At 35.3% G+C, this 18,420-nt stretch overlaps 1 protein-coding gene across 2 annotated transcripts; it reads left to right on the top strand.

The window, feature by feature from the left end:
- Positions 1-4,463: 4,463 nt before the first annotated feature.
- On the top strand, positions 4,464-17,598 carry LOC126831889 (malignant fibrous histiocytoma-amplified sequence 1 homolog). Of its 2 annotated transcripts, none has more exons than XM_050562540.2 (5): positions 4,464-4,592; positions 6,385-6,486; positions 7,177-10,294; positions 10,755-10,853; positions 12,597-17,598. In XM_050562540.2, exons 3-5 carry the CDS (start codon positions 7,195-7,197, stop codon positions 12,878-12,880), a joined length of 3,483 nt encoding a protein of 1,160 aa, XP_050418497.1. In that variant the 5' UTR covers positions 4,464-4,592; positions 6,385-6,486; positions 7,177-7,194; the 3' UTR covers positions 12,881-17,598. The 2 variants fall into 2 exon arrangements, with proteins under 2 accessions (XP_050418497.1, XP_050418496.1); XM_050562539.2 differs by having other exon boundaries at positions 4,470-4,514.
- The last annotated feature ends 822 nt before the right edge of the window (positions 17,599-18,420 follow it).

Genomic DNA, 18,420 nt, shown 5'->3' with positions numbered 1-18,420 from the left:
ATTATTTATTCTTTATCAGTTAATGATGCAAATATAGAATAAAATTGATTGGACATTATATTATGTAAACAGCAATAACAACAACTTAATTAATGACGGGGGTGGGGGCGAATAGTTAACCCGTGTGCGTTGCATCGTTAGGTCGACATTGAGTCAAGTGGCGTGGTTTCGATCCCTAGTTTTTACTTGACAAGGAGTAGGCTCTTTTGTTCAACCTCGTGGGTTTTCCCCGGGTTCTCAGGTTTCCTCCCACTGCTGAAGACCCGTACGTGCAAGCGAATTAATGAAATAAAATTGAACCATGTTAGTCTAGTCCCTATAGTTTGTGTTAAGTGAAGTGTGGACATTGAACCACATTTCTCTCTCTTTAATTAAGCACATATCACGAATGCCTTTGTCCAAATCTATACCCGTCTTGTTAAACCTACTGGAGAGCTCCTCGACAATACTATGCACTTTGACCAACCCAAACTGTCGAAATTTGAATAAATAAATACAACCCCTTAACCTTAACCTGTTTTTGATCCATTTGTTAACCTATTTTACTATGAGTTAGTTGTATTTTACGTCCGCTTCCACCGAGGTGATATCGCAGACAATTTTACTAGAATCAAGGGCGATAATATCATGCAATGGTGTCGGTGGCTCCCGGGGTTAACACCCACCTCAGGCCCCCAAGTAAATATAACGTAATATTCCGTTATCGATTTCTTTTGTTGTGTCACTTGTCACTTATCAGGATCATATTTTGGTAATAATAACCGAAGTAGACTTTGAACACGTCTGTTAAACACTTATGACACAAGCATCTAAACGGTGCAAGCTGGTGGCATAGGTTATAAACTGAGCTGAATGCCCCCGTCGTTTCCTTTGGAAATAACTGACGAAATCATTCTGAAAAAATGTTATTAAACGCACGCCTATCGTTCAACCAGAGATTTGAAGCCGGATGAGTTACTGAGTTATGTTTGCAAACTAATATCCTAACCCCAGTATCACTCGACCAATCAGAGCCTGGAATCGTTCCGCACAATTTTCAATAGAAATGAAATGAAATGAAATGGAGTTTAACGTCCTACTGTTCTGCTCCTTACCTGGGCTAATGAAGACGGGCATACGCCATACAGTGTGCTATGAGGGAAATTTTGCCCGGACAGCGGCACTACCGCCTACTCTTATATCGAATTCTAACTTCCAAGGGATCTTTTACGTGCACGCCAATGTGTACACGGGACCTCGGTTTTTCGTCCCATCCGAACGACTAGACAGCTTTCCTTGTCAGCCCCTCCGTCCTGCATTACTGACAAGGGAGAACCACGCCGGAAAATCTGGATGAACTTTCTCTGCCAATGCAGGGATCGAACACCCGACCTCCAGGCTAGCGAGCTAGCGTCTTACCCACTTAGCCAATTTTCAATAGTGTACACGTTTCAAATAGTACCCACTCCGGAATCTAGGGTCGAATACGGTTCGATTAAATTTTGTTTATGTAAGCTGATACGGAGTATGGTCCATTTATTTAAAGATGGGTTCCCAGAAAAGTATTTATCGGAAGGTTATTTCCAATAAAAGTATGGTAATTTTGGTATATATGGAAAGTAGAGATATCCAATCTTACTAGAAAAATACTGGATTCCCCGAAAAACACTCATGGAGCGTATACAGGACAAAAATGTAAGGGTTCCCCTAATCAACAGCCCGACGATTAGGAATTTCTGCACGCGTGATGTCAAAGGTCACACGCGAACATTGAGCGCTTGATGTACAAGTTGATAAACTTTATGAAGAGTTAGACGTACAACACTTTCTGAGATAAAAATGACGGAAAAAGACGCGGGTAGTGGATAATCCAAGAATTTAATTAGGATTCGATATTTGTAATAAATAGTAAGCGATTAAAGACAACATCGTCTTATGTATACAATGAATTCTCCTTTAACTTCCAAGCGAGGTAAGTCACGTGACGTAAACATGACCTGGTTTGATCGAATTTTTATAGCAGGACATTCCTTCGCAATTACAATGTTTGAGAAGGATTTGAAGCAAAATTATGACAAATTAATTAGTTTGAATATGTTTTTACTCCATATATACCATTAAATCACCCAGTTTGTACGCGGGAACCCATCTTTAAGACACATTCATGTGTGTATTATATAATAGTAGGGTCGGTTACCGTATTCATGTAAAGAATTCTACACATAACGTTGCCGATAACGGCCGTTCTGATATAACTTTTGGCAACGAGTGGACCAATTAAGACGACATAAGAATATCACTCTATCAGTACCATAGAGATAATACATCACAATATTTTCTTCTACAAATAAAATAAATAAAATCGATGTTCTGATATAGGCTAATCAGCTGCACTTTCACTTTATTAATAGATAGTGCCAAAAGACCGGGCGTTTAAAACACTGTCTCAGATCAGCTGTCCAACAAGGTCTCTCTAGACTTAGCTACCGAACTTTACGATTATACGACGCTGTGTGTAAAATGCATGCTTTTGACTGTAGCTTTTCAATTCAGTCGGGGCATACTCCTTAATTTTAAATCTATTCTGTAAAAATTATTTGTATCTATGCACTCCCGAGCGAGCGTTCATCTGTTTTATAGCAACTTATCAAAGATACCCTAAATCCTAGGTGAAGTCACTTCGTCCCTTTAAATTATAACATATGTCAGTCGGGACAAACCTGTTTGAACAGCCACCCTTGTAACCCGTTGACCGACATTCTTGTCATCCGCTGACATAATTTTTAAAGGAATGAAATGAAATGGGGTTTAACGTCCTACTATCCTGCACCGACTGAGATAATGAAGACGGACATACATCATACAGTCTGCTATAAGGGTAATTTTGTTCGGACAGCGAATCATTTTTAAAATTAAATACTCATTTATGCTATAACGAAAACTGTCACCGTGAATATGCGTCCACATTCGATGTACTTTGATAGGCCGATTGACGTGGGTAGAGTAGGGTTAATCAACATGGTTGGACTCGGCAGCTTAATTACAACAGAGCCGCATTAATAAAAGTCGTCAAAATCCACCTTTTTTGTAATGAAGAACCAAATGCTAGACAAGACCAGTTACATGCGTGTTTACTGAATGCGAATATTAGCCTCAGCAGAAAATACTCATCATCGAACTCAGTAAAGGCATTCACCTAATAAACACCTGCACCAAGTTTGAAAATTCTAGCTCAATTAGGAGCAGAGTTATCGTGGCCCAAAAGGTGTGACGGACAGACAGACGACAGACAGACAGACAGGCAGGTGGATGGCTAGACAAGGGGTGGCCAACCTTTTACATACTATGCGTCAAATATGTTTATAGACGGGACGAATGTAAAAAAAAAAGACCACATATCCTAGTTTGATTCATTAAGCATATTGTTAACTAAAAAAAGATTAATGTAAAAAAGATAACATTCGCTAAAAATAATGGGTAGGCCTACTTCCTTGCTTTATTATTATCAAAAGGATGTAATGCGCCAATTAAATTCACCTTTCGCCGCTGCCGAAGAACTAGTTACTTTAATAACGATGTCTGATAGAGGCTAGTCTCTCATCGTTACTGCCTGTCCTTATGCTTATAGTAATATGAAAATAACGCTTTACACCACCTCAATTCTAATTAAGGCTATTTTGGAGTCCTTGCTGTTTGTTTTTCACCATGATTCTTCTTTGTTCGCCAAATGGAAACATTTCTCGACACACCTGATGCAAATTTATAACAATTCAACACTACTTACTAAAGTTACTACCGGAGAACTACTTTGATGTATTCGAAGGACATATTTTCAAAATTGTGAATGGACAGTATCAATTTCCTTCCTATACTCATAGCCCATTATTTCTGCACCAAACAACCGTCCGGCTTTAAATACTGAATCAAATATCTTAAAGCTGATAGAAAATGAATTCGATCTCGTTTTTCGGAGCAAAGCTTGTACTGGAAGAAGTGATTTCTTAGCTTAAACCTGGGCGAAAACAAGACACCAAGGTAATTTGTAATAAGAGACACACTCTACTTTGTTGGCGTTGCCGTCACTCATAATAAGAACGCTCGTTGCTACGGAGTATACCTCCATTTCTGAAGGCAACCATATTTGTTTTTGCGATATTACTTTATCAAAATCTGAACAAAATTTTCTTAGAATATCTGTTTTACGTTGTAAATCGCCAACTGTATCAGATAAAATACTGAGATCATCAACATAGGCCTAATAATATATATCTTTATCATCTTCGTTGGTGAATATACCCTTGACATTCCTTTGGTTTATATATACAGACGGACTTAGAATACATCCTTGGCGAACACCAGATTTAGTTTTACGAGACACTATCTATGATACAGTTTGCCTCAGTGCGATTGAAGGGAAGCAAATCCAATTCAGTCGCAAGAGAGATAACTCTGTTTAAATGTTCCTCAAAGTCACCGGAAATCACCTTTAGGCCATTTTCTGTAGTGATCAGAAGGTGTTTTCAAAGATCAGATTGGTTTGTTGATGTCATCTTTTTATATAGTTTGCATGGTGTCGCAAATAATAACATAGTCTCTGCCATTGTTCACTCTAGGTATGATTTCTTCGCGTCATTAAGTGTATCAACACCTACAAAAAAGTGCGCCGCCGTGGCATCGTCAGTCGTAGCCTACACTGAAAAAAAAAAGGTTCCGAATCCAAGACAAAAGCCAAAGGTCGTTGACCGTCTGATAACTGATAACATTTTTTTGTTTGTGTGCACTTCACCAAATTCAATTGCGACCCACCCCTCCCCTTTTCCTGTTTTATTTACTGAATAATACTAATAGACTTCTTAGATTGTCTGGGAAAAGGATAAATATGCACTGGAATATGCCTACTGGTGGTTATTAATATTAGTGATTAGGTTACTAGTGATTGACTTCCGTATGTCATATTACCAATACATGAAGCTAAGAGGAATGAGTTAGTACTGTCATCTCAGGATAGGCCTACTCGTAACCCGTGTGGCAAGAAGTTGTTCATTATTTACTATCTTCACTGACTTCACTTTATAATTCTACTTTACCCTTTCCCTAGAATTATACAGAACTTTTAACATGCAGTATTATGCCACTTCCATGTACATGGCAGCATGGTTATTTGCCACCCAAGTGACAAATATTCTAACCTATTTGTATTTTAGTCTGGTGGTGAATAATCATTCCTATCTTAGTTGCATACATATTGAAGAGAAATTTATATTGTCTATTGAAGATGGATTGTAGCTAGCAGTGATAACACTACCTTGTTCCTGTTTCAAGGACAGGGTAGTGATATAAAGCTATTAGATGGAAGACTTGGGCACAGCTGTCGGGAATCACCATGGCTGTAATTTTGCAATAATTACCGTGATTTTTCTTAAAACATTATATCCTTTGCTTTGTTCTTTATCAAATTTCCTAAATGTCAAGTCTGAGTTTGTACTGATAGTGATACAGAGAAAATATTTTAGTTTTAGACTAGCATAAATAAGTCTGCATGAGTTGATGCTTTGAAATGTGTGAAAGTGTTATGACAGTCTATGATCTGAAAATTGCTATTTGTCTTAATTAACATTGAGACATTGGTGACATTATATACCGGTAGTTGTTTTGAGTGAGTTAAGTTTAAAGGAGCTAAATTGCTAACATTTGGGACCTAGAAATTGACAAAAGTAGGTCGCAACACATATAATACTGTAGTATGAATGTATATAAACTGATTTACATTCAATGGTTTCCGTATTTACTCCAATTTCAAATAAGTTATTTTCGGCGAAATAAGCCAGCAGTCTCAAGCGAGTGCAAATTTCTAGCGTCTGGTTATTCCAGTCTACATACGCTGTTTGATTTGGTGCAATGTGTCTAGCCTCGTCCCTCGAGTCTCTTGATACAACTGGGCTGAAGCGCATTATGGTACACGATTCGTGTACCAATGATAAAATGTTTATTTTGTCTTAAAAATTGGATATCAAAAGTCCATCTTTTTCCAGTAAGATCACAAAATGAATGTTAATTTAATTTGACAAATAAATCGTGTTTTCAATGTTGAAGATTTTGGATGATATTGAGTTAGAGACTTAGCTACTTTAATCTAAGTATAAATTGATAATATTCCTTTAGTTTTAATTCCTATTGATTGAAGAAAAACAAAAATTGATTTGAATAAACTCTGGACACCTTTTGAATATTTCTATGAACACTAATAATAGGTGTACATGTAGCTGATGTGAGAATTATAATTAAGTAATTGCTCATGGTCAGTTTACTTTGATCATACATGTATTGCTAGTAGTTGATATAAAAATTTATTGGCTTTACAGAAAACGATGATTAGGGAAATTGATTTTTGTTTTAATTTTGCAGATGGTGTATAATATTTTAAAACATGGCTGCATGGGCATCTAAAGACAGCTAAATGAATTTTGTGAAGAAACTGTAACCACAAACCAAGGAGGATAGACAAAGGTTTGTTTTAATACAATTTATGATTCCTTTATTTATCGAAACCTTTTGGATTTTAAGTGTTAAACAATGTTTGTATTCAGATAATTTGTGAATAGGAATTGAGGAATGTAAAATCCTTTTCTCCTGTTTTAGTATAACTGGTATTAGTATGTAAATAAGCAAGAGATTAGAAAGTATAATATATTCTACCTGTGGTAGGCCAAAGCCTAAGATAATGCTGTATGCATGAACATTTTCTGGCACCAAGGGACAGCATCATCATGCATAACCCCAATGGCAATTCGGTTGGTCTCAAAAGTTGTATCCCATACAAATGAAATGAGGTTTAATGTCCTACTGTTCTGCTCCGAACTGGGCTAATGAAGACGGGGTATCCCATACAAGTTAAATGGTTATGTTGGTATGTTGAGTAAAGGACAGTGTAGTTCACCAGACACCATAACTGCAATGTCAGATTAAAAGTAGATAACATAATTTAAAGTGCATCCACCAATGTCCACCTAGCATGTCATGGAGCAACAGTATGAAACTATAGCAATTCAACATTGTTTTATTGAAGACTTTCAAATCTTGCAATGCACTTACATCAATAAGTATAAGCTTATTTATAGTTTTATTTATGAGCTCTTTATTTTCAAAACATACTTAAATGGTTGTAGAAATATTTATTTACTTTTATTAATATTGCAGGCAATAAGAAGCTGTATAATGGACAGCCCGACGACAAGCCAAGCTTCAGAAACACTGAAGAAGTTCCTTTTAACAGACAGAAATGGAAAAAGAATATTGAATATACCAGAAGGATTTTACAAGGGATGGATTCCAAAAGCTTTGTATACTTACCAAGTGGATGAACTTTATGTCCCTTTTCTCAAACTGTTCTCGTTTCCTGTAGCTGGCACAGCTCTTGGTAGTCTTAAAGACATGCTAATATTTCATGCAATTGGCAATTACCTTTATAAACTACCTAAATCCTTTGATCAATGTTCACTCATTACCGACTTAAATCTAGGCTTCAATCATTTCTCGGAAATTCCTACCGCAGTTTACAACCTCACCACATTAATAGAGTTAAGTTTTGCAGAAAATTATATAGAGTCTATAGCACCAGAAATAGGAAAACTGACCAATCTTCGTGTATTAAATTTATCTGGCAACTGTTTATCAGAAGTCCCAGATGAGTTATCCCGTCTGAAAAAATTACAGATTTTGAATTTGGCAGGTAAATGGTACCCGAGAGGAGGATTGGAACTGGTTCCATTACCTGTTTGTAGTTTACCAGAGTTACAGGAACTGGATCTGAGCTGGCAGAAAATCCACACGATTCCAGATCAATTTGGTAATCTCCGTAAATTGAGAATCTTCAACCTACGTGGTAATTTTTTGATGTACGTATCAATGAAAATCCACAATTGTGAAAAGTTAGTTAATTTGAACTTAACAGGGGCATTAAGATACTGTTCTGTTATTCCTGAAGCCCTTTTTACCTTAGAAGAACTCAGAACCATCAATTTAAGTGGGAATTTCTTCACAGAAATACCTTCCAAAGTATGTGAGTTGAGAAAGTTAAGGGTATTAATCATGCAGAGAAATGCTCTTTTGCGACTTCCAGTAGAATTATTTAGTTTACGTCATCTGGAGGTTCTAGAGTTTGGTGAAAATTATATAGAAAAATTACCCGATGGGATTTCAAATTTGAAACAACTCAAGTTTCTAGGCATGGAACGCAACTGTCTGCATGATATACCAGATGAAATTTGTCGGTGCCAATCCCTGATAACACTCCATCTTGGTAGTAATAAATTGGACAAAGTCCCTGAACTCATTTATCAGTTGAAGAACCTTAGCGATCTCAGTTTGAATGACAACAATCTTACAGAGTTACCCCTCTTGCTTGATCGTCTAGAAAAATTAAAATTGAGCGAATGTTTGCATTTGTGGAACAACAAATTAAAACGACCACCTCAAGCAATCTGTGATCAGGGAGTCCACGCCTTGTTTCCATTTCTCCAAGAGTTACGCATCAGCGAAGCCAAGCATCGCAAAAAGATGATTCTTATTGGAGCTGTTAAAGCTGGTAAAACAAGTCTACGACATGCTCTTACTCTAGGCCACTCCCATCTTACTGCTGAACATGAGAGAACATGGGTATTAGAGCGTCATTTGTGGGAACCTCGCTCTGAATTACGTGTTCAAATTTTGGATTTTGGTGGCCATCACATTTACTCAGCAGCTCACCATATGTTCTTGACGCCAGAAGCATTACACCTTTTAGTCTTTGATTTGTCGAAATACACATCCGAAGAATACGACGAATTAATTGGTAACTGGTTGGAAGCCATCATGGATCGAGCACCAGGAGCAAGGATTAAAATAGTTGGCACTCATGCTGATTTATGCAATTCTCAAGATATCAGTGAAAAAGTAGAAGACATCTTGCGCAAAATTCACAAGAATGAGAAGACAAACTTGGATGATTTGAAAAATGAGATTGCACGGATACAAAAAATATTGGACATGCCAGAAGCTAGATTAAACCGTGGAGAATTCACTGAAATTGGACTTGAAAGATTAAAAGAAAAGAGGAATCACATGGAGAAGATTCTGAGCAGTCGCTCGGCTTTACCTCACAGTATTCAAATAGTCAGCTGCGCCAAAGATTTAGAAGGATTGGATGAGTTTAGGGCAGGACTGATTAATGATTTGACAGAAACCGAAGAGATGGCGCTACCCAAATCCTGGTATAGATTTTTACAAGAGATACAAGCTCACCAAGAGAGAATCCTGCCTTGGAATGAAGCTCTTCATATTTTCATTAGAGTTATGGGTTCCTTTAACCAATCAATGATAGCAATGGGTGGTTCTCCAGATCTTAGTATGATTATGGTATTGATGTACTTACACAGAATGGGAGAGATTGTCTGGTATGATAAAAATCCCAAGCTTCGCTCCATCATTTTTCACCGACCAGAAACTTTGGTAGAAATGCTCCGAGCTGTTTTCAGACATAACTTTAAAGAGATAGTAGTCTTTGAAGATATTCATGGTAACAGTGCTGGTTTGACCAGAAATAGATTTGATTCCCTGAAAGAAGACTTTCTAGAAGAAGGACTGATGTCATATGAACTTCTTCATTACTGTTTGTTACATTTTGATCTTTCATCCGATGATTTGGATACCTTTATCTCATTAATGTTGAAGTTTGATCTGTGCTTTGAGGTTACCAAATCAGCATTATCACCAAATCGCCTAGCATCAGTATGCATTTTGCAGTTTCCTTGGTTTTTCAAACCAGAAATGCCAGACAGTGTCCAAAATGCGTGGCCGGAGCGTACACCACAAAATCAATTTGAACTTTGTTATCATTTACATTTTACGAATAAGAGACCACCACATTTCTTTGCTAAATTTTCTGTTCGACTTCATAATTATTTCACGGACAGAATCAACTGGAAGTATGGAGTTCTAGGTCGTAAAAATCTATCTAAAGTGCTAGTCAAGAGAAAAACAGTGGACGGTTCCACGTTTGTTTCTGTGTCAGTGCGTGGATCAGACTTACAAGAAATGTGGGGACTTATTCTGAAAACCAAATCGGATTTGTTAAACTTGTTACAAGAATGGCCATTTATTAGGTTTGAATTAAGTCTAGTATGTAGCCATTGTATTTTGCATAATATAGAAGATCCTTTCCGATTCCCGGGTGAAGTGCTCCAGTTAACAGTTCCTAAAAACGTCTACGTTGCAAACTGGTGTAAGAAAGCTCAAAACAAAGATATCCCAGCATGCTTTGTTTATCCTCTAGACCAAGGTAAGCTTTAAAATTCACTTGTTTTAATACTTCTGAAGTTTGTTTATAGATAAGTATTTGGTCAAAGCTATGATGAATTAACAAAAAGAAATTCAGCTAGAGTTTAAAAACAATTTCAATATATAGAGTGTTGGATAGATATACATGTATAGATTGAAATGATCGGGATGTCATATCATCAGGTCATCATCTTCTCGTTTTAATGGCAAGATTTATGATATTGATTTATCAAAATTGTACTTTCTTTTGATTTCTTTTATTAAAGAGTTATTTCTTGGGTATTTTTCTTGTTGAATAAGTGATGTTAAATCAGCTAAAATGCCGACATTTAAAATTCAGTCACCATGATTGTCCAGATTCTCATACAGGTGCATGTGGCTTCAGACTTATTAAAAATTACACAGAAATTTAAAATGAAGCCTATTTTCACATTTCCTTTTGTTATTTTTTTATACCCCAGAAGATCAAGTTGATTTACAGAAACATATGAAAGCTGCTACTGAGTTTTTGATGTCAAGTTTAACTCTTGATGATGTAGATGGAATGAGTTGTAAATCAGGTATACAACTTAAAATATTTTTATAATGACTGATATGTTTTTAGTGGTTTATTTGATATATATAATACATTGTGTAAGATCAGAAGACAGTATAAGTATTGTAGTTTGTGTTAACCTGAAGCCTATAATAAGATGTTCAGGTTAATTTCATCAATTACATGTAGTATGTTCTGTTTATACGTTATTAGTGGAGAATTCCAATGAGACAATCACTTAGTTTACATGTATTTAATTGTTTCTGGAACTCTTATTAATGCTAATGTGACTCACTGTTTTGATCCAATCCAAACATTTTCTTAGCTTTAAATTACAGGGGGGGTGGATGGCTGAATGGTTAGCGTGCGCACGCTGTATCATAAAGTCTGTCATTGAGTCGACTGGCGTGGTTTCGAATCGCCGGTTGTACGTGACAAGGAGTAGGGTCGCCTGTCCAACCTCATGGGTTTTCTCCGGGTCCTCCGGTTTCCTCCCACTGCTTAAGACCCCTACGCGCAAGCGAATTATTGAAATAAAATTAAACCATTTGTTAGTCCCGAAATGACCTAGTTTGTGTCGAGTGGACATTAAACCCCATTTCTCTCTCTCTCTCTCTTTAAATTACACTCGCCGAATGGTTACTTACATGTGTGCATGTTATATCACAAGGTCTGTTGTTGAGTGGTTTCAATTCCAGCTTATATGTGACAATGAGTCGGGTCGCATGTCCAACCTTGTTGGTTTCCACTGGGTCCTCTGGTTTCCTTCCACTGCTAAAAACCCCTACACGCAAGTGAATTATTGAAATATATTTAACCATATGTTAGTCTCGAAATGACCTAGTTTGTATCGAGTGGACATTAATCCCCATTTCACCCGCTCTTTAAATTGCACAAATAAAGTACAATGATCTCCTTTTTGCTAAACAGTTTTTTTGATGTCAAATTTTAAGATTAGCCTGGAGTCAATAAACAAAAAAATCCTATTCTTAAGTTATATTTCCGAATTCAGGGCACATTCCTCTATCAAATGCCATTGAAGTGGAACTTGCACCTTCCATGTTGAATAAACCCATTTTGGGGGGTACCATGGGTGGCTCCTCCTACCACACCCACCACTGGCGCAACTTAAGAATTGGGTTTCTGGGGTCTCCTAGCCCAGCCATACACCACTAGCATGCCAAACCTTCCGCACCTTCCATGTTGAAGAAAACCCACCTAGCTCCCGGACTAATTTCTCCAAAGATACTTGTACATATTATACTAGGCCTACTGATATTCTAACACTGGTGTGGTTTTCTGCGGTTTACAAGAAGACGCTTTCTAGTCAAGAATGAGGTCAAACTATCATGTAAAAACCCTCATGAAGAAGAAGAGTAGGCTACTATTTATAACTGCTTTGGCAAATTTTTCGTTCAATATTATTAAAACATACCACATGAAATTTGATACAGCTCTGACCAACAGATCAAATTTTGGTTATTGTGTAGCGAAATAAATAAACTTTCCAGTGAGCCAAGATTGTAGTTCCAACTGGAAAGTTGAGTGCTTCGAATATGGGCCAGTACTATTGTCTCAGAAGTGAGGATAGAAAATGTGTTCAATTCAAACCAAACTAATTTCAAGCCAAAACAGTCTCAGTAGAAATTTAACTAACATAACCTTAGAAATCATAAATTGATATACGTATTAGTCTCACAATGATCAAAATGTTGTCAATGAGACACAAAACCTCATTTTTGTTTTTACTCTGAAATTGTCTTTGCAGTTTTGTTATCTGAAGCAGGATTGGCTTTTATAGCCTCAGATCTTGGTTTTAATTGGTCATTGGTGATGGGTCAACTTGGTATTGCACAGAGCCATATAGAAGTCATTCAGCTAGATAATCCTAATCAAACATACAAACAGATCTTAAACTGTTTACGTAAATGGAAGGATAGCTCCAATAACTCGGATGATGACAAAATTGAGGAACTTTTAAGAGTATTGGGAAGTGATGAAATTGGGCGTATGGACATAGTGGAAAAAATAAGAGACAAGTTTCAGTTGTGATAACTTTAGGTATGGTAGTTAATACATTAGTTTATTGTGGTGTGAATAATTCAGAGAACTGGAATACTAGGAGAAGAAACTGTGGATGCCTAATTTCAGACTTTCAGGAGAACTCTTCAAGAGTAAATGAGATTTCAACAGCATGTGTGTTAGAGACAGAAGTATACCATTTTGGTGTATGATTTTAAATTAACCTGTATATTTAATGTATACAGAGTGATCAAGTTTCAACTTGTGTGTTTATGTATATTTAATGTATACAGAGTGATCAAGTTTCAACTTGTGTGTTTATGTATATTTAATGTATACAGAGTGATCAAGTTTTAACTTGTGTGTTTATGTATATTTAATGAGAATTTTAATGTACGTATCAATAGAAATAGTTAGATGTACTTCTCGGCTAGAGTTCCAGTATATTGTCAGACAAGTTCCAATTATATACCAATCCATTGTTTAAGTTTACTGCTGATAACTGGTTCATGTGGTCTTAACGGAATGCCTTGTGAATGTCTAGCTTGGGCTAGGGGTTAGATGTAAAATTATTGAAATTTCCAATAGTTTTAATTTTCCTATGCAAATGACCTCTGCAACTAGCTTGACAATAAACTCTCCCAATTTCCCTACTGAATGAGAAGTAGTATTGGACAATATATTCAAAAACAGGAAGCATACCCTGCCTTGTGCAAGAAACCAGTCAGTATTTATTGTATATCCTACTACGAGTATAGAGTTTACTGGACTGACACTCAGTTGAGCTACAACCCTGCTTTCTTTTGTTTACATCTTGAATTGTTTCTTGAAATATGAATCAGGATTAAGGTATCTCAGATTAAGTATAGAAACTGGTGGTATTGCTGCCACAATATTCTATAACTGATTGAGGTATCAACACCACACATCTTATGAGAGATTGAGATATTGTTATAGCCCTTGTAGTCACCTAGAAGAGTTGATTGTAATGATATACATGTTACAGCTGTCTCTAAAAGTTACGAAGGGGTATTAAAATGGGCTAAGTCCTTCAATTCCAGTTTTGTTTCCCATAAACCTGTAAAATATATTTTTTTTATAAAACTTTGAACACGCATCAACCTTTTGTTTATTAGAAAGATCACAGATTTAATCATTTTTTATGTTTCTATAGAAACAAATTTGACTTAATTTGTTATTATTGTTGTCTCATGTTACATGTAGACACCATAATGTAACTTTTATACCATAATCTGTTGAATGGATATAATGTACTATAGTACAAGCTAAATAAATATCAGCCACGGTTTTCACAGAGTAAAAATATAGATATTAATCCAATTAACCTTCTAATCTGAAATTTTAAATTCAAAATCAAAATTATTTAACAGGGTTAGACATCTGTGATATTATATTTGCTGTAATTGTAATTATTGACCTTATAACAGTGACTATCACTTTAACATCAGCTTATAGAAATAGTTAGCAGGATCTACAGATGATAATTAAATCCTTGTATTTCTTTATATAATTATCTTGAGTATAGGATAATGGTTTCAGGCAGATATAAGCAGTTTTATTAGGTAAAACATATCAGGGTTCATATTCAGTTAACTACTTAAAGATATGGATAGTCAGTCAAATGCAAAAAATTCTAAGTTAAGATTATTCACCTGGGGGTCATTTTTTTATGAACTGAATTCAGGCCTTGGGACAGCTTCTTTAAAATGCCGAAAAAGATAGATTTTAAAATTCTAGTTTTACTAATAACATATTGAAGATTATAAGTGTCCAATTTCCCAGGTAACATATTGTACTTATGGTGGCTATTTACTGCCATATTCTTACACCCATTCCCACTAATAATCATATTTTTTTCTACATAATTGTCCTTCTTTGTAAATTTTACCATCCATGGAAAAGATCAATGGTTAATTGAAAAAAATAGTAGGCTGAGATTAGTAAGATGTTGATGATTGGGTGAAATTCTTGTTTCTATAATTTTTTGTTTGATAGTATAGACACTATAATCATACAACAGTATTTTTACTGTTGGTTATGGTTATGTATTATAGATATTCAAAATAATGTTGTAATCTTTTTACAAGTTTTATATTGGTTGTCACTTTCCATGTGTAGAAATAAGTAAACAACACAATTATGTTTCTGAAAAGAGTTTAAAGTTTTCACTCAGATTTCTTTTTTTTAACACTTACCTATAGTTAACATTTTGTCAGGATATTTTTTACATTTTATTTTAAGTTAATAATCCATGAGTGTCAAACTTTTTATTCAAGAACTTTTTGACATTTCTTAGTATTTATGTAAGATAATGAAATATTCCTTTGATAATATAGCCTTGATCACTCCAGTACAGATTGCCTAATGCGCAACAACAATGTTAATTTTCTGTACAACGTCAAAGGTCTTGTCAAGTCAAGTGGCGTGATTTCGATTCCCAGTTTGTACATCACAAGGACTTAGGGTTTACTTCCAACCTCGTGGTTTTTCTCGGGTTCCTCCAGTTTCCTCCCACTGCTAAAGACCCCTCTGCACAAGTGAATTATTGAAATAAAATTGAACCACATGTTAGGCCTGACACATGTCCAGTGGACGTTAAACTCCATTTCTCTCTCTCTTTAATATAAGTATGACCCTTGACCTTGACCTATGTTTAAAAGTATCCAGAATGCATTGTTAGCTAGTAGATTGAGACATCAATTCCTATCCTATATATCATTGTATGAACTATATATATATACAACCTGTTACTATATCCACTATTGAGTATATTTCCTTCAGACCAATATCAATATCCATTGCTTGAGACAGTGTGGGCAGGACTGATTAAGGCTAGTGTTGGTCAAGATTCTATACAAATAATCATTGACATGAAATTTGTTAACATCAAAACAATGTCTTATGTGATGCTTGAGAAAATCTCATCTTATCTACATAATATATTTATAGTCTATTATTTTATTTTTATTGTTCATTAAAAACATGATAATAAGAGTTTTTAAACTATTATTATTTTCTTCATCTGTTAAACCAATTTAAATTGAGTTTAAAGGAGCTAAATCGCTAATATTTTGGGACCTACAAATTGACACAAATGGGTCGCTATGTATATAATAATGTAATATGAATGTAAATAAACTGATTTACATTCAATCGTTCCCGTTTTTACTCTAATTTCAAAGCAGTTATGTTCGGCGAAATACGCCAGAGGTTTCAATCCAATGGCAATCTCTAGTGTCTGGTTATTCTAGTCTACACCGATAGTATTTATTGCGCATGTTCTCCAGATACGAATATGGGGGTCACCGTTTGACATGACTTGTAGAACATGTTTAACCTCGTTCTTCGAGTCGCTTGCTACAAATTGCTCTGAAACGCATTATGGTACACGATTCGTGTACCAATCGTAATATGTTTTTTTTGTCTTAAATATTAGATATCAGAAGCCCATCTTTTTCCGGTAAGATCACAACACCAATGTTGATTAAAATTGACAAATAATTCGTGTTTTCATTGTCGAAGGTTTTGGATGATATTGAGTTAGAGACTTAGCTACTTTAATATATGAAGAATGATAATATTTTTTATTCTATAATTGTCTTTCTCTCATTAATTAGAAACAGGATAATATTACTCAAAGTTATACAGTGTAAACATTGAACATAAATAGAGATTATAGAGATGTTTTAACAAATGTACTCATCCTAAACCCTCCCTACCTCTCTTTACCTCTATTAGTATATAAACATTAGTTTTATTTATTTGTGTCTATTATGTTTATAATATAAATGTTTTAAAACCAATAATTTGAAGAAGTGTGGACACTGGAATAATTTGGAAGTTAAAAAACTAGGAAAGTGGACAAAATAAAGTAAGAGTGGGTGAAATATTATTAAATTTTAGATATTTAATTTGAAATTAAATGATTTTGTTATTATAAACAATAAAATTGTTTCTGAGAATAATGGTCAGAATGTGTATTATCAATTTCTAAAATATTACTGGCTGTTAATTAGTGTCCATTGTGAACATATAGAGCAATTGAGCAAACAGAATTTTGGTGAAGAAAACGTTTGAAAGGGTTGAACAGCCTTTTTAAATGTGTGTGTGTGTAAAGTTATGAGGGGTGGGTGTGCTGTGATGTTAGGTACAGATGTATTCCAGGAATAAATCCAGATCCTTTCACAAATACTTGAACTTAGGTTATAGAGTATATATGTGGCTGAGATATCAGTTAGTTCACTGAATGAACATCTTGCTTTTTAACCAAGTTAATATGACAACTTTAACCCTGGAGTTTGAAAAGTTACATTTTATTATACATGTATACCCACTCTTTAATGCAATTTATAAATCATGTTTGTTATGTTTTATTGTAATGTAGACATTGAGTGCAGCAGTTAACATAAAAATATTGGTTTATGGATGCAAGGAGTCACTGAATAGAGTTCAATTGAACCCTGCATTTGAAAGATATTGATTGACAGGCAAAGGCCTGGACCACAAACATGAGAAATAAAAACGATGAAGGTTACAAGTATTTGTTTTGTTTTAAAATAAAATTGTGTATACATGACTGAATTATGTAGATATTTTAATTCTTATAAAGATAAAATATTAAATCTATAACTAATGTTGACTATAAGGTTTCTATCAATTGTAGAAGTCTAAATGAACTCATTGTTGTCTTGTGTTTTGTATCTGAATGCAATAAAAAATTAACAATAAATAAAATATATCTGGTTATGTATAGCAAAGAGGAGCTGGTTAAGAAATTTATGTTATCCCCATCTAGACGTTCACATTGTGTAATGTCACAAACATTTGCCCACCAGTTGGACATAACGAGGAGTATGGTCAACTGCCCAACCCCCTGGGTTTTCTCCGGTTTCTTCCCACTGCTAAAGACCCCATTGTGAACCATATGTTAGTCCCAAAATGACCCAGCTTGTGTCGAGTGGACATTAAACCCCATTTCTCTCTCTCTTTCTTCCGGCAGCTAAAGACCTACTCGGAAGCGAGCCATTGAAATAAAATTGAACCGTATGTTAGTCCTGAAATGACTTAGTTTGTGTCGAGTGGACTTTAAACCCTCTCTCTCTCAGTAACAGACCTACTAGTAGTACCAGCGTGGGTTTATTTTCTGTACTATTAGGCGCACCACGTGATTTTTTTTTCTCTACTATTATGCGTACCCCAAAGTGTTTGACCTATAGAGTCGCACAAAGTTCATAATCCACCAACGTTTCGGGCGAACTCACCTTTGTACCCTATATTGTAAAACATACCAAAGAACTACTTAAAATACATGAATTGTTGTTTATTACACTATGAACATAATACGGGTATAAGTAAAATATTGCAATCGAATGTACAGCAGAAATTCTCAACAAAATACAGACAGAACAAACAACACAGGCATACACCACAAACATTGTAAAGTAAATTACAAAAACAAAACCAAAACAACAACTGGGTGCAAAAAGTGCAACAGAAAAAAATTCAAATGCCCCAAGACCCCCCCCCCCCCCTTAGTAGTTAGCATCAGT

This window comes from Patella vulgata, chromosome 9 (assembly GCF_932274485.2).
Source record: "Patella vulgata chromosome 9, xgPatVulg1.2, whole genome shotgun sequence".
Taxonomy (NCBI): domain Eukaryota; kingdom Metazoa; phylum Mollusca; class Gastropoda; family Patellidae; genus Patella; species Patella vulgata.
This window is presented reverse-complemented; position numbering and strand designations above follow the sequence as displayed.

Excerpts from the sequence above, each read along its gene's own strand:
- LOC126831889 (XM_050562540.2), top strand. The coding sequence starts at position 7,195 with ATGGACAGCCCGACGACAAGCCAAGCTTCAGAAACACTGAAGAAGTTC. Across the intron at positions 10,295-10,754 it reads TGTTTATCCTCTAGACCAAG|AAGATCAAGTTGATTTACAG; the intron begins GTAAGCTTTAAA and ends TTTATACCCCAG. Across the intron at positions 10,854-12,596 it reads TGGAATGAGTTGTAAATCAG|TTTTGTTATCTGAAGCAGGA; the intron begins GTATACAACTTA and ends TTGTCTTTGCAG.